This window comes from Octodon degus, unplaced genomic scaffold, assembly GCF_000260255.1.
Source record: "Octodon degus isolate 3935 unplaced genomic scaffold, OctDeg1.0 scaffold00056, whole genome shotgun sequence".
NCBI classification, from domain to species: Eukaryota; Metazoa; Chordata; class Mammalia; order Rodentia; family Octodontidae; genus Octodon; species Octodon degus.
This window is the reverse complement of record NW_004524632.1, coordinates 11,903,040-11,918,200: the sequence shown is the minus strand read 5'-3', so window position 1 is coordinate 11,918,200 and position 15,161 is coordinate 11,903,040. Positions and strand designations below refer to the sequence as shown.

Below are 15,161 nucleotides of genomic sequence, written 5' to 3'. Positions count from 1 at the left end.
AATGAGAAAATGGCTGGAGTGCAGCTCCGCAGGAAAGCCCTGGGTCAGTCCCCCGTTTCACACACATGCATGCACATGTTTGCCACCTTGGGTCCAAGAACCGGGAAGCATTGCTGGGGAGATGGCTCAGTAGAATGAGCACTTGAAGTGCCGGGGAGATGGCTCAGTGGAATAAGCGCTTCCCTGGCAAGCGCAAGGGCCAGAGTTCAATCCCCGGTTCTGCCAAAAAAAAAAAAAAAAGACTTCACTGGAGGATTGAATATACTGGGTGTTTCCTAGATGCCTAAGACACTGCCAGACAATTTATTGGCAAGGGCAAGGTCCTGAGTTTGATCCTTGGTTCTGCAAAAAAAAAAAAAAAAAAGAACTAGGAAGTCTGAGTCTTTGCCACATGGGAACTGTAGCCCAGACTCGAGTCCAGGTTCCAGGCTCCCAGTCCCACTTCTCTATGCCCTGAAGACCTCCCCTGAAGCTGGCACTGCTCCTGGTGCTTGTAAGCTGAGATTCCTGGTGGCCAAGGTGAAAAGGGAAAAGTGATGACTTGGCTCTCCCTGGCCTGAAACAGGCATCTAGGCTTACAGGAAGCTCTGTTCCTTTCCAGTGGGACTTTGTCTCACAGGTTCCCTGGGACATCACAGCCACCAAAGGGTAGGAGGTCACTGGAAATCCGAGGCTCCAGCCAGAATTGCCCAGGTCCAGCCCCAGCAGTGACTCCGTCCCAGTGGCACTGGAGGAGGAGGTGAAGCTGGCAGACCGAGAGCAGAGCAGCACCTCGGGGTGCACCCAGCTCAGCTGTCTGACCCTGACAGGCGCCTCTGTCTCAGCTGCACGGGAACTCTCTGGAACATGGTGGCCCGTGTGACAGGAGACTAGAGTGCTTCTCAGTGATCACTGTAGCCCTCTGGCACTCGGGAAGCTGAGGCAGGGAGATCTACAGCTTGAGGCCAGCCTGGACTATGTGTCAATGCCCTGTCTCAAAAAGCAACACCAACAACGCAATTAGAGTGAAAGTCATGTGGTCAGTTCTTGAGGAAAAACCCAGAAACAAACTTCCCTATCAGAGGTGCCTGCTCTCTGGCCTACCAGACTGGCCTTGAGCTCCTGGGCTCTAGCGACCTTACTGCCTCAGCTTCCTGAGTAGGTGGGATGAGCCTGACTGGTGGGGAGGCCTGGAGCCTTCACCCTGTGCACAGCTGGCCTGATTGTCCTTGATGCAGGGACAGAGTGGCTCAGGGCTCAGGAGGACGGAGCCTGTGTGGTACTATGCATCTCGGTGGTGCGGGGAACCAAGGGGACAAGCTGGGCCAGGCTGGGTCAGCCCAGAAGGGCTGGGCCCGGTCACGCTCCAGAGAGGCGGCTGGCAGGAGCTGGGCAGAGTCAGATGCAGGTGCCAAGCCTTGAAGGTCGCAGCCACTGCCCAGACTGGGTTGGTGCTGGCTGGGGACAGCAGGCACAAGCCTAAGACAGGACACATGGCCCAGAGCCCAGGGCCACCTGCCAGCTGTGGGGCTGTGTACCCTCCTCTGCCATGCCCCTAGCGGGCAAGGAACCCTGGGGCCTGTCCCTCCGAGTCGCCAGGGTCCACTGAGACTGGGGGCCTGGGGGACGCCAGTGTCCAGGGCGGAGGCCAGCGAGGCTGCCACGGCTCAGGTGGGCACAGGGATCGGCGCCACTCAGGGCTGGCACCCCTCACCGACCTCTGGGCAGCTCTCTTACTGTCCCTCGGGCACCTGCCTGCCTGTCACCATCCCAGAGAGAAAGGAAGGACCTGGGAGTGGAGGTGGCCCACTCAGGTTCACACCTCAGGGTCCAGGGCGTGCCGCGGTTCCACGAGGGCGCCAGGGCCAGCTCCGGGAAGGTTTCCCTCTGGGTGCCTAGCCCTAAAGATGCAGAAAGCTACAACCCCTGGGGAATGCCACAGGGTCCCCAGGGCCCACCTGGCCAGATCATCCTCCTTGCCCAGCTCCCGCCTCCAGATGCCAAGGCTGCACTCTGTCTGGCCGTTGCAGCTGGTGCCGCCAGTGCAGAGTCCTTGCCCCAGGCATGTTCAGCGCCTTGCCTGCAGGACTCCAGGCCTCAGGTGGCAGCAGCCCTCAGGCCTGAAAGAGTAGATTCCCGGGTGGGCCATCCCAGGTGACCACAGCCCCAGGGACACTGGGATGGATCCCATGGAAGGCATGGCCCACCAAACCCATCAAAGTGCCATCCCTGGCTGGTGGGGAGGCAGGAAGCAGCTGGTGCCCTAGGCAGATCCCCACCCTCCCACCTCATCCTTATCCTTGTGGGAAAGGGGCGAGGACTCAGAAGTACTGCCACCTTGGGGGGCTCGGGGCTCAAGCCGTAGGGCACTGGGCCAGTGTCACCCTGCTCTATGCTCCAGTCAGTCCTACAAGACAGGCAACTTGCAGGACATGGGCGCCACCTGAGCCCCTGCCATCCAGAACCTGCAGGAAGGGGCTGTGACATGGGCTCCAGCCACCGCCTCTGGGCCCTTCACCAAGTCTGGAGGGCCATGTCCCGCTGCCCATCCCAGGTGCACAGCCACTGTCCCAAGGACCCCAGGTCCTGGCCAGAACCCCCATCTGCCTCCACCTCCACCATCAGGCTGGCTTCTTCTCCAGGGACAGGGACGCTGCCACCAGGAGCCAGGGCTGGTCCCACGGGGGCGTGGGAGGCACAGTGGGGCGGGAATGTGGCCCTCCTGTCCCTGGGGCTGGGCTGGGTGCCCACAGAGGACCCAGTGTGCCCAGACATTGGGGCTTTGTGCACCCCAGCACATGTGGGGACATTGTTTGCATTGACCTGGCGTTGTTTCGGGGTGACGAATGCCGGCACCTAAGAACCCAGGACTGGCTCTGGAGACAGCAGGGCCCCAGCAGCAGCGAGAAACAGGTGCCATGGGACGGGGAGGCCAGCACGGGTGACACTGGAGTTGGACAGAGGCCGCCAGGCCATCCCCGGGGGCTAAGCAGGGGTGTAGGGCAGGCACCCCAGGGCACCACAGTGCCCCTGAAGGGTGGGGCCCATTCATGCTGTCCAGATGTGGCCAGGAGATAGCGCTGCCTTTCGGGCCAGGAGGGCAGGGCGAGAGTTGGGGAGGGGAGCCAGGCCGGCGCTGGGCGGGCGGCGGTCAGAGCAGCTGTGAGTGTGGCTGGTGGCAGACCCAGCAGTGCCGGACCTGGCCAAGGGACCTCGAGGCTCCGAGCAGGTGGGCTGGGTGCACAGGTGCAGGTGCAGGGGCTGGAACGGGCGGGCGCAGGGCGCCTGTTGTCTTTGGGGGGGAATCGGGGGGGGGTGGTACCCACAGCCATGCTGGGGCCAGGTCCCCAGCTCCCACAGATTCTGTCCCACCCCTCCACATGTAGGGGTCCCCGGGCCACCCAACCTCTCCTCAGGAGGCTCAGTATCAGCCAGGACCACTTCCCATTTGGGACCTTGCTGGGGCCGGTGCTGTTCTTAGGGGTCTGGACAGACAGGCGCCCCGAAGACAAAAAAGGACACAGCTCAGGGTAATTTGTGGGGAGTGAAGGCAATCAGGGATGAGTGGCCATCTGCCCACAGTCAGCGTGGCAGGGCTAGTGACAGCACACAGTGCCACACTCGGTGGCAGGCGCAGTGCCAAGCGCTTTATATAAACACACTCAGTGTGCCCCACAGGCACGCAGTCGGAGTCGATGGCTTTCCCAGTCACAGGGGAGAAAGGGAGGCTCGTGCCCGAGCATGCAGTTAGTAAACAGAGGGTCTAGGCGAAGTGTAGAGGTGCACATCTATAATGCCAGCCCTCTGGGAGGCTGAGGCAGGAGGGTCACAAGTTCAAGTCCAGCCTGGAAACTTTATGACTTAGTGAGACTTTGTCTCAAAATAAAAGTAGCAAGGACTGGGATGTAGCCCAGGGCAAAGGCCCTGGGCTTAATCCCCAGTGCCCCCAAAACAAAGGCAGGGCTGGGGACTGAAGCCTGTGGTCTGACTGCAGCCTCATAGTTACCTAAACGGAAGCCTGCAAAATCCTCTTTCCCACTCCCCGAGTGGTTAGCGATGTGGCTCGGGTCTGTTCAATTAGGGTTAGGGTCTAGGGTTAGCATTTAGGGTTAGGGTTTACAGTTACAACCAGGGTTAGGGTTAGGATTAGGGTTTAAGGTTTAGGATTTAGGATTTATGGTTAGGATTAGGGCTTGGGTTTAGGATCTATGGTTGGGGCTGTGGATATGGTTAGAGTTTAGGCTTCAGGATGTGTGCTTAAGGGTTATGGTTACAGGGGCTGGGGAGATGGCTCAGTGGAATAAGCGCTTCCCTGGCAAGCGCAAGGGCCTGAGTTCAATCCCCGGTTCCGCCAAAAAAAAAAAAAAGGGTTATGGTTACAGTTTAGGGTTTGGGATTTATGGTTCAGGTCAGGATCAGCGCTAGACTTAGGTCAGGACTTCATCCACCCTGTGCTGCCTCACTGCCACCTCTCTTGCCCGGCTTTTCCTCAGTGAGCCAGGCCTGCTGTCTGTGGTGCTTGGTAGCATGGTCGAGGGTTCAGAGAGATAAGGGGCCCAGCTGCTGGAAGGGGGTGGGTGGTCACACTCGAGTCCTGTGCACCAGAGCGCCACCCCGTCCCTGTCACCAGCCCCTTCCCAGCTGTGCTCCATGCCTGGGCTCCAGACTGTACCCTTATCTGCCCGGCTGGTGGCTGCCAGGTGTTTGTACGCAGCTGGGACAGACTTATCAGCCCCAGCAGGGCCAGCTGCACTGGGTGACATCAGTCTGGGGCCGGGTGCACCCTGAGGCCCTGGTGGGTGTCGCTCTCTATCGTGACCTCACAGCCTGGGAAAGCTCCACTGTTCTCATACCCATGGGTGACGGGCACAGGGACCGGCTGGAGCAGCCCAGGCCTCCCCACCACGGCACGGAGCTAGCCTATGGCCCCGATTCCAACGATCCCACCTACCAGAGGAGCTCCAGTGCCACAGTGGGCCCCAGGGACGGGGTGTGGGCACCTGGGACACTGCTGAGGCCACTTGGGTTACAGTCATGTGGCCCCAGACCTGAGCCTTGAGTCGAAGGTGACCAAGGGGCAGAGGACAGAGCACAGTCAAGAGATATGTCCTGCACACCTCAGGGTGGGGCCTGCCCAGGCATGGGCTGGCACTGAGGGTGGCCCCTTCCAGGAGTTTGTCTGGGCATGCGTGAGCCACACATCAGGGAGGAAACCTGAAAGTGCCCCCTGGACAGCAAGAGTCTAGTGACGGAGGGCAACAGGCTGCAAGGGCTGAAGGACATCTCTAGGGGTGGACAGCGACGGTGCAAAGGCCCTGGGGCCAGAGAGTTGGGCAAGCCAGAGCAGTGTGGAGGCCAGCGGGGGAGGCAGAGGGCACGGGGGGGGGCAGCCTTGTGCAATTCAGGGGAACAGGGTCCGTGAGGCCTGCAGATGGGCGGGAAAAGGCAGGGTGCAGCTGGAAGCAGGAAAAGAGCCCTCGCCAGCCTCCACAAGCTCTGCCACCATGTGGGGCCCTGCCACAGAGGCCTGGGGGACCCCAGAGGCCTGGCTCAGCCTCCACCCATCTCCACAGGGACCCTCGGCGTGGGTTATGCTGGGGCCCAGCCCTCCACAGACAAATGGACTTGCAGGACAGTGCCATGGGGGACCTGCAGGTGGGTGTCGGGCACCACTGCCTTCCTGGGGCTCAGGGCATAGGTGACCAGGGCTGAGACCATGGCTCCCTACAGGAGAACTATGAAAAGGAGCTAGCGGGCCCCACACAGAGTGATGGGGCAGAGGTGCTGGACATCCCCGAGGGTGAGGAGGAGTTGGAGCAGGCCCTGGACCTGGAGGACTATGAGGACCTGGGCATCCCTGAGCCCCAGATGGAAGAGCCCCAAGGTGAGCTCGCCCTGCCCCAGGGGCCTGCAATCACCACACCGATTGAAGGGTAAACAGTGCTTTGTTTGGAATGAGTACAGGAGGGAGCAGCCACCCACCGCAGGGCCCCTTCCTGAGGGTCAAGGATGTGACCCACAGCCACCCTGGCCCTCCAGTGCCCACTGTCCAGCACATGGCCCACCAGGCTCATCACTCTGTCTTGGGGGTACAGTGCTGAAAGGAAGGCCAGGAGGGCCTGAGCAGAGAACCCAAGGTCCACAGCTCTCTCCTTGCTAGCCCCAGATCTCGGTGGGGAGCCCTGGCTGGCGGGTAGGTGGGCAGGGACCTGTTTACTGTCAACAACACTTGAGTGCTGGCACTTGGGGTTGAAGTAGGGCTATAAGAGGTGCACCCCACCCTCAGCCCTTGGCCTCCCGGGTGCTGCACAGAGGGCCTGCCTGGCACTGGTTGGGTCTCAAGGTGGGAAAAAGAAGAGGGAGTCAGTCCTGGTGGTGGTCAAGAGGAGACCCGGGCATGGGCCTGAGCTTTGCAGCCCAAGGACCCCCTTCCAATGACCTCAGGGGTGCTGGGGTACTCCCAAAGGCCCTGTGAGGGGTGGGAAAGCCAAAGACCCCAGGAAGGGTGGGCAGTGACCAGGCCTGCATTTTTGAGGCTCATGGTGGGGTCTGCAGGGCCTGGGGAAGGGATGGTGTGGGGTGGCACTGACCGGCCACCGGGCCTTCAGCTCTCCCTGACACAGAGCCTGCGACTACAGACTACGTACCCTCCAAGCCGGAGCCAGGCACCCAGGAGGTGAGGTCCCCAGCCAGACCTTCTGGGGCCTACACCACCCTGGGGGGCCCACAGACAGATGGGGAGGAGCAGCGTGCTAGTGATGGTGCAAAGGAGGGGACCCCCACTCTGGGGGCCAGGGCTGCTTCTGGGAGCCCCGGAGCCATGCTGTTGTCAGATCTGGGTCCCTGCGAGAGCCTAAAGGCCTGGGCCCTTGGAAACCTTGGCATCAACTGCAAAGGCTGCCTGGATGCCCAAAACCCACTCAGCAGTCAGGGGCCAGTAGCTCCAATGCGCTGGCTTCGCTCACACCCCAGACCCCTCCTGGACAGAGCAAGGGCTGGGAGGAAGTGGGCACAGTGGGCCCCGGGCCCACTCCTGTCCCTGCCCAGGATTCACTGAGCCACGGCCGCAGGTCTACGTGCAGCTGCAGGAGCTGGTGATGGACGGGAAGAAGGCAGAGCTGCAGTGGGCAGAAGTGGCACACTGGCTGCGGGTGGAGGAGAACGTGGGGCCTCAAGGCACCTGGGGCCGCCCGCATGTGCCCTACCTCACCTTCTGGAGCCTCCTGAAGCTGCAGAGTGCCTTCACCAAAGGTGAGCCTGTGGGTGCCAGGACCCTGTTGGGGATTATTGGGGACCCCGCTCACCCACCCGCTCCTCCCCCAGCTGCTGTCCTCCTGGACCTTCGGGAGCACTCCATGGCTGGCGTGGTCGACACGCTGCTCGACGGGCTGATCTTTGAGGAGCGGATCCGGCCTGAAGATCGAGGCCCTCTGCACCGGGCGCTGCTGCTCAAACGCAGGTGTCTGCCGACCCAGAGCCCCGGGCCTCCTGGCTCTAGCCGGTGCAAGCACATGGTCCCCACTGCCCCACCGCAGCTACCCCTCCTCCCCAGGGCTGCCTGGGTGCCATGTTCTGCACCAGAGCTGCTGGTGCCCGGGCGTGGCCTCTTCAGGCCCCTGCACCAGCCACCACGCACACTCACCATGTCCTGGCCAAAAGGCCCATTCTCCCAGCTGCCGGGTCCCTCTAGCCTGGTGGCTGGAAGTCCCACTCTACATCTACCCTGATGTCCCCACAAGTCTGCACTGAACAAACTGCTAAGCTCTGTGTGTCCCACAGCCGTGCCCAGGACCGGGAGGCCCTGGAGGGAGTGACACCGGCCATCCTGACGCGCTCTGGGGATCCCCGCCAGGCTCTGCTATCCCCGAAGCCCTCACTGGAGACGCAGCTCTTCTGTGAGCAGGTGCGGCCCTGCTGGGGAGCAGGAGAGCCCGGCCGGGCCCAGGGCAGAAGAGCGGGGAGGAGAGCAGGGAGAAGGGCTGGGCTCAGGCCTTGGCTTTCCGTAGGCCAAGGGGGACCCTGGGGTGCAGCCGCCTTCTGCAGTTCTGGAGAAGATCCCAGAGGCCGCGGAGTCCGCCCTGGTACACGTGGGTAAGAGCCAGGCCCGGTCCCTGCCTGCAGGGTCCCTCTCCTGGCCGGCCCAGCTGAGCCCTCAGCCTCCATCCCACAGGCCTCGCCGACTTCCTGCAGCAGCCAGTGCTGGCCTTCGTGCGGCTGCTTGAGGCAGTGAAGCTGGAGGACATGGACCTGCCCCGGCCTGTGCGCTTCATTGTGGTGCTGCTAGGGCCCGAGGCACCGCACACTGACTACACACAGCTCGGCCGCGCTGTGGCCACCCTCATGTCCGAGAGGGTGAGGAGCCGCCACTCACCTCAGGGCCCTGCATGCAACCCCTGGGCCCACCAGACCCCGTCCTGGGGCGGCTAGCTCCCCTATGCTCTGCTCCTGCCCATCCCTGTGGAAGCCCTGGGAAAAGTCCAGTGTGAGGGTCTGGTCCGGGAGGTCCCCTTGCACACCCGATCCTGACACTGTGCTGCACCCAGGTCTTCCGAATGGACGCCTACCTGGCACAGAGCCGCGGCGAGCTGGTGCGCTCCCTGGACAGCTTCCTGGACTGCAGCCTGGTGCTGCCGCCCACGGATGCCCCATCGGAGCAGGCCTTGCTCGGCCTGGTGCCTGTCCAGCAGGAGCTGCTCCGCAGGCGCTACCTGCCCAGCCCTGCACCACCAGACCCCGGCTTCTACAAGAGCCTGGGTATGGCCCACCTGCCCTGGCCCAGGTACCCGCTCCATACCCCTCCTGCTGGCCTCTGACCTAGCCACTGTTCCCCACAGAACTCAATGGTGGCCCTGGGGTCCCCGGTGGCCCCGATGACCCTCTGCAGCGGACAGGCTGGCTCTTCGGGGGCCTGGTGCGTGACATTCGGCGCCGCTACCCCCATTACCTGAGTGACATCACAGACGCTCTGAGCCCCCAGGTCCTGGCTGCTGTCATCTTCATTTACTTCGCCGCTCTGTCACCCACCATCACGTTCGGAGGCCTCCTGGGTCAGTACCCATCACCTGCCATCTCCTGACTGACTCCCTGCGGCCCTCAGCCCCAGCCCCCCCTTCTGTTGACCCCTGGAAGTCACCCCTGGACCTTAATCTCCACCGCGACTGCGCAGGAGAGAAGACTGGGAACCTGATGGGGGTGTCGGAGCTGCTCATCTCCACCGCCGTGCAAGGCATCCTCTTCGCTCTGCTAGCAGCGCAGCCCCTGCTGGTGGTCGGCTTCTCAGGGCCCCTGCTAGTGTTCGAGGACGCCTTTTTCGAGGTATGCTGCCCCGCCCTGCCCTATGGCACAGGCCGCCCTGTGCCGGAAACTGTGTGGTGACCCTAGCCCCCCACACTCCCAGTTCTGTGAGAGCAACGGCCTGGAGTACATTGTGGGCCGCGCCTGGATCGGCTTCTGGCTCATCCTGCTTGTGGTCCTGGTGGTGGCCTTCGAGGGCAGCTTCCTGGTGCGCTTCATCTCCCGCTACACCCAAGAGATCTTTTCCTTCCTCATCTCCCTCATCTTCATCTACGAGACCTTCTCCAAGCTGATCAAGGTGAGTATGGCATGGGCCGTGGGCGCAGCCATTCTTGGCCCACGTGTCTGTGAGGACCAGGTGCCCTCGCAGGGGCTGCAGATGGTGGTACGGGAGAAGACCCCTCTGTGTTTGTAGTGCGGCCATGGATCCAAGGGGCAGCTCAGCAAGTGCCACATGGCGAGGGTGTGGCTCTGCGGGCCAAGACAGCGCCCTCAGCCTTTACACCCAGGTACTCAGCCCATGGCCCGCCTGCCTCTGACCAGTGCCACACCCTCACGCCGTCCCCACTTTCAAGCGAGGAAAGTGCAGGACCTTGCTGCACCAGGTTTTTGAAGACATTCCTGCATTTACTCATTTATTTTGCAGTGCTGGGACTGGAACCAGGGCCCAGTGCACACGAGGCAGCCCAGTCCCATGCGCCCTGTGGGGAGCCTCAGGCCTTGCTTCTGCTCTGTAGCCTTCATGGGCCCCACACCCCGCACACCCAGGGTTGTATCCGCGTCCACTCAGCCATGAGGCCCACCTCAGGCTTCACCCCTGAAAGCCAAGCTCTAAGAGCCCCTCTAGAGCCAGCTGTGGCAAAAGGCAGATAGAGGAAAAGCACTATGCCTGGGTGGACGGGTAGATGGATGGCGGATGGCAGATGGTGGGTGGCGGATGGATCGGGGTGGAGTCAGCAGCTGCCCCAGCCCTGCCCAGGCTGGGAGGGAGCCTACCCTAGTTTTCTGGTGCAGATCTTCCAGGACCATCCACTGCAGCAGAGCTATGACCCCTCCACGCCCATAGTGCCCAAGCCTCAGGGGCCCCTGCCCAACACAGCCCTCTTCTCTCTGGTGCTCATGGCTGGCACCTTCATCCTCGCCATGATGCTACGCAAGTTCAAAAACAGCTCCTACTTTCCCGGCAAGGTCAGCACCCCTGCCCCATCCCTGCATGTGGCCCTGTCCCTGTACAGCTGTACCCCCAGGTTCCCAGCCCCTCACCCTTCCCCCTCCTGGACTTCCAGACCTGTCCAGTGTACCTCCCCTCAACACCGCCAGGCTGGGGCAGAGTGGGGGGCAGGGACAACTTGCAGGAGGCAAGAAGCATTGGGGTGAAGACCAGACACCCATGCTGGGGCCCCTGAGTCAGTCAGCACATGGGGTTAGCAGGGCAAGGGGCCACTGATCTCCTGTCCTTCATCTCCCCAGCTGCGCCGAGTCATCGGAGACTTTGGGGTCCCCATCTCCATCCTGATCATGGTCCTGGTGGACTCCTTTATCAAGGACACCTACACTCAGGTGACCCTCCCCTCCCCCATGCCTCCCGCACTGTCCCCACCACACTGCAGCTGCCTGGCAGGGGAGCCCCATGCTCATCACGCTGGCCCCTGCATCCCTCTGGCTGGGGCAAGGAGCCTGCTTTGAGCCAGGCAGATGGTGGATGGGTCTTAGCTCTGCCACCCAAGTGCTGTGTGACTTGAACAAAGTCCACAACTTCTCTGGGCCTCTTGTCCACTGTGAGGCTGGGAATGAGATGGATACAAAAGGCTCAGCGCAGTGATGGGGTACAGAGAAAGCTCACAGTTTAGGGGTCCCCAGCTCCAGCGTCTGCCTCTTTCCTCTTCCCACCGTCCCCCGCAGAAACTCTCGGTGCCTGATGGTCTCAAGGTGTCCAATGCCTCGGCTCGGGGCTGGGTCATCCACCCGCTGGGCCTGTACAGCCATTTCCCCCCCTGGATGATGCTTGCCTCCGCCCTGCCTGCACTGCTGGTCTTCATCCTCATCTTCCTGGAGTCCCAGATCACCACGTGAGCCAGGGCAGCGAGCTAGGGCGCGCCAGCAGTGGGACGGGCGGAGGCGTGTCTCGTGGGGCAGCTTGGCTTTTGCTTTTTCCTTTTCTATTTGTTTTTGTCTTTTTGAGGCAGGGTCTCACTATGTAGTTCAGGCTGGCCTTGCCTCAGCCTCCCAACGTCTGGAATGATGGGCATGCATCACCATGCCTGGGTCAGAGGGCTTTTTCTAAAACAAAACATGCAAAATGACACTCTAGAACAAGGCTACTCGGCAAAGGGCTGGTCTGGGCTGCTGGTCACAGGTGGCCAAAGAACCTCGGACTCAAGGCCCCACGGAAGCGCAGGGTGGGCACAGGCTCACCAGGTCTCTACCCACAGGCTGATTGTCAGCAAACCCGAGCGCAAGCTGACCAAGGGCTCCGGCTTCCACCTGGACCTGCTGCTGGTGGTGGGCATGGGCGGGGTAGCTGCTCTCTTCGGAATGCCCTGGCTCAGTGCCACCACCGTGCGCTCTGTCACCCACGCCAATGCCCTCACCGTCATGGGCAAGGCCAGCGCCCCTGGGGCCCCTGCACAGATCCAGGAGGTCAAGGAGCAGCGGATCAGCGGGCTCCTGGTGTCGGTGCTGGTGGGTGAGTGCTGGCTGGTGCCACTGGGGCACCAGGCGCGGGGATGAACGGATGGCACCGAGTTCCCCCGGCCAACTTGAGGGTGAAGCAAGGTGCTTGGGGAGGTGGAAGCTGAGGCCCTAAGTTCTGGAGCTGAAGTGGGGAGTTGGTCATGATGCTGGGGACCAAGCCCTGGACCCTGCGTGCTGGCAAGTGCTCGACCACTGAGCTGCACACTAGTCCTTCTTGTTTTGAGGTGAGGGTCTCACTACACTGGCCAGCCACCTTCAGCCTCCAGTCACTGGGCTCACAATGTGTTTCCATGCTAGATGGGGCAGTTTGTTAAAGGAGTGGAAGCTGGTCTGACCTGGCAGAGGGCCAGGAAGCAGTTGAAGGAGGGAGGAAGGTCCCTTTCTGTGACCTTGGTGGCCCCACACGGTGGGGGTTGGGCTTAAGGGGGACAGGCAGCTGTTGGACTCCTTGCCAGGCCTGTGGCCTTAGGCAGACTGTAAGCTTCCCTAACCCATTTCCTCATTCATAAATCAGGACAATACCTATTAAAAGGCTCCTCCAATCCAGGTTGGCTGGCATGTGCCCCTGACCCTAGCAACCTGGGAGGCTGATGCAGGAGAATTGCAAGGGGTTTTTGGGGGGGAGGGGGAATTCGTTTTGTTATTTTGAGATAAGGTGTCACTATGTAACCCAGGCTGGCCTCGAACTCGCCAAGGCCCACTGGGTCCCGAGATTTCCCCCAGTCCACGCCAGGCCCGTGGGTGCTGCCACGTCTGCACGGGCCCTACCCAGGCTGGCACGTACATCCCGCAGGCCTGTCCATCCTCATGGAGCCGGTACTGTCCCGCATTCCGCTGGCCGTGCTGTTTGGCATCTTCCTCTACATGGGTGTCACATCGCTCAGCGGCATCCAGCTCTTTGACCGCCTCCTGCTGTTGCTGAAGCCCGCCAAGTACCACCCAGACGTGCCCTTCGTGAAGCGGGTAGGCGTGCCTGGGCGTGGTGGGCGGGACCAGGCCGGACAGGGTGGGGTCAGGGGCGGCGTTTACGGGGTGCGGCATGTGGGGCGGGGCGTCTGGGGGCGTGGTGGGCGGGACCAGGCCGGACAGGGTGGGGTCAGGGGCGGCGTTTACGGGGTGCGGCATGTGGGGCGGGGCGTCTGGGGGCGTGGTGGGCGGGCGGCGGCGGGCGGGCTTCCAGGGCGGGGACGGGAGGGACAGCGTGGGACCTGGGGCGGGGCCGCAGGGCGCGGCGGGCAGGTGTGCGGGCTTTGGGGCCCGGCACGTGCGGGCGGGCGTGGAGGGCGGCCGCGCTGACTGCAGGCTCCGCAGGTGCGGACCTGGCGCATGCACCTGTTCACGACCATCCAGGTGGCGTGCCTGGCGCTGCTGTGGGCCGTGAAGTCCACGCAGGCCTCGCTGGCGCTGCCCTTCGTGCTCATCCTCACGGTGCCCCTGCGGCGCTTCCTGCTGCCGCTCTTCTTCAGTCGCCTGGAGCTCCAGTGTGTGAGTGGGAGCCCCCGGAGGAAAGCGGGGTGTATGGCAGCGGGCTGGGCGGGGCACGCAGGGTGCGGCGAGAGCAGGGGCCGCGGGGGAGCCGCCCCAGCCGTGGCGGCCCTGTCCCCGCCGCGGTCTGTAGGCCGGGCCCCTGCTCTGGTGTCACCTGTTTGCTAGGAATGATGACAGATGTGGCAGCGGAGAGGGACACAGTGTGTTACACCGGCCACCCTGGCCCCAGAAGGGGACATTGGTCATTGTGAGGCTGGCCATCTGTGCCCAGCTCTGGAGACGGGGTTGGCAGGGCGTGACCGCAGCTTCCTCTCCTCCCACCCTGCAGCTGGACGCCGACGACGCCAAGGCCTCTGTGGACGAGAGTGATGGCCGGGACGAGTACGATGAGGTGCCCATGCCAGTGTAGGAGACGCCCCGGGCCCACTCGAGAGAGCAGAGTGGGCAGTCGGGGGTCTCTGAGGCCCCACTTGGGCACACTGGCATTTCTGGCTGGAGGTGGCTGGGGTCCCGCAGGAGGAGCCTGGGGGTCTGCGTGCCCCCTCTTCAGGCAGTCAGTGGAAACAGCCCTGCTGGCTGTGCGACCCAGGACCACTCCTGCCTGTGCCCGCGATGCTGGAGGACACCCACATTATTGATGGCTGCCAGGGCCGCGGATAAGCAGGCCCCTGCACATCCACACATCCATGGGGACAGCACAGCGGGAGGGGCAGCTTGGGGGTGGCAAGTTCCCTTTCGCCTATCCCCACTCTGCGACCAGAGTGTGGTGGAGAGGGCAGGGATGGGCGCTCGGGCTTGGGATAACCATCCCCACCTGCCAGGGCCTGAGCTGGGGAGACTGGGGCTGTGGCAGATGCTGCCCTGGTGGGGTGGGCATGGGTGTGGGTGGGGAGGAGGGGGAGTGTAATTTATTGTGTCTTTTCTGAGTGCTTTTGCTATACTTGGCTTTAGTGTGACCCTGCTGGGGCCCCATGAACCCAACCTGGTCCAAACCAAATCCTGGGGGCCCTCATGTTTGGTCAGGTGGGGCAGCAGGCAGGCTTGACAGGGGCTCAATTGCTTCATGAAACTATGAAAGCACTGGATGAACCAGAAGTGCTGAGAAATGGGATGAGAGGAGGCTCTGAGCGACAAGGACAGCTGCCGCCCATGGAGAAAGCAAGCAGCCAGCTCTACGCTTCCCATTCTGGGCCTCAGTTTCCAGATCTGGGATTCAGATGTTGCAGGATTGGGGGAGTCGCTTGCTTAGCTGTTCCGGGCCACGTAGGGAGCGTGGCAATGGTCACCCTATGGGGTCCCCGTGATCCTGGCTCCTCCAGCACAGTCACGGAAGTGAGGACATCGGCCCTGCCAGCCCTGCTTGACCCGTGCATTTGGGAATAGGTTTTGCCAATAAAAGCATCCATGTTGGAGTCCCGCCTGGCGTGAATCCCTCCCCAAGTCAGGCCAGGCGCAGTGCCCCAAGAGGGCCCACGTGCCCACAGGGGACCCAGCCCTCGTGCTCACTGAGCTGTCGTGTCTGTGAACTGCCGGCCCCTTGCCCAGCAGCCAAACGGTTTCGTTGTCTTTGGGAGAAACGGGATTGAACCCTGGACCTCCCCACCGAGCTGCATCCCTGCTCCTCTAAAGGACCTTGCTAAACTGCTCGGGCCAGGCTTTGTGGAGCTCCTCCTGCCTCAGCCTCCCAGAGTTCTGGGATTACTGAG

The 15,161-nt window shown here is 62.4% G+C and overlaps 1 protein-coding gene across 3 annotated transcripts; it reads left to right on the top strand.

The window, feature by feature from the left end:
* Positions 1–3,153: 3,153 nt before the first annotated feature.
* On the top strand, positions 3,154–14,867 carry Slc4a1 (solute carrier family 4 member 1 (Diego blood group)). Of its 3 annotated transcripts, none has more exons than XM_023718227.1 (20): positions 3,154–3,208; positions 5,553–5,634; positions 5,710–5,863; positions 6,588–6,655; positions 7,050–7,230; positions 7,303–7,438; positions 7,759–7,882; positions 7,986–8,070; positions 8,150–8,331; positions 8,523–8,733; positions 8,814–9,026; positions 9,146–9,294; positions 9,377–9,571; positions 10,288–10,461; positions 10,744–10,833; positions 11,176–11,342; positions 11,706–11,959; positions 12,761–12,930; positions 13,279–13,452; positions 13,784–14,867. In XM_023718227.1, the coding sequence occupies exons 2-20, from the start codon at positions 5,599–5,601 to the stop codon at positions 13,862–13,864; spliced, it is 2,844 nt and encodes a 947-aa protein (XP_023573995.1). In that variant the 5' UTR covers positions 3,154–3,208; positions 5,553–5,598; the 3' UTR covers positions 13,865–14,867. The 3 variants fall into 3 exon arrangements, with proteins under 3 accessions (XP_023573995.1, XP_023573996.1, XP_023573997.1); XM_023718228.1 differs by lacking the exon at positions 3,154–3,208 and adding an exon at positions 3,472–3,509; XM_023718229.1 differs by lacking the exons at positions 3,154–3,208; positions 5,553–5,634; positions 5,710–5,863 and adding an exon at positions 6,291–6,322.
* Positions 14,868–15,161: the final 294 nt, after the last annotated feature.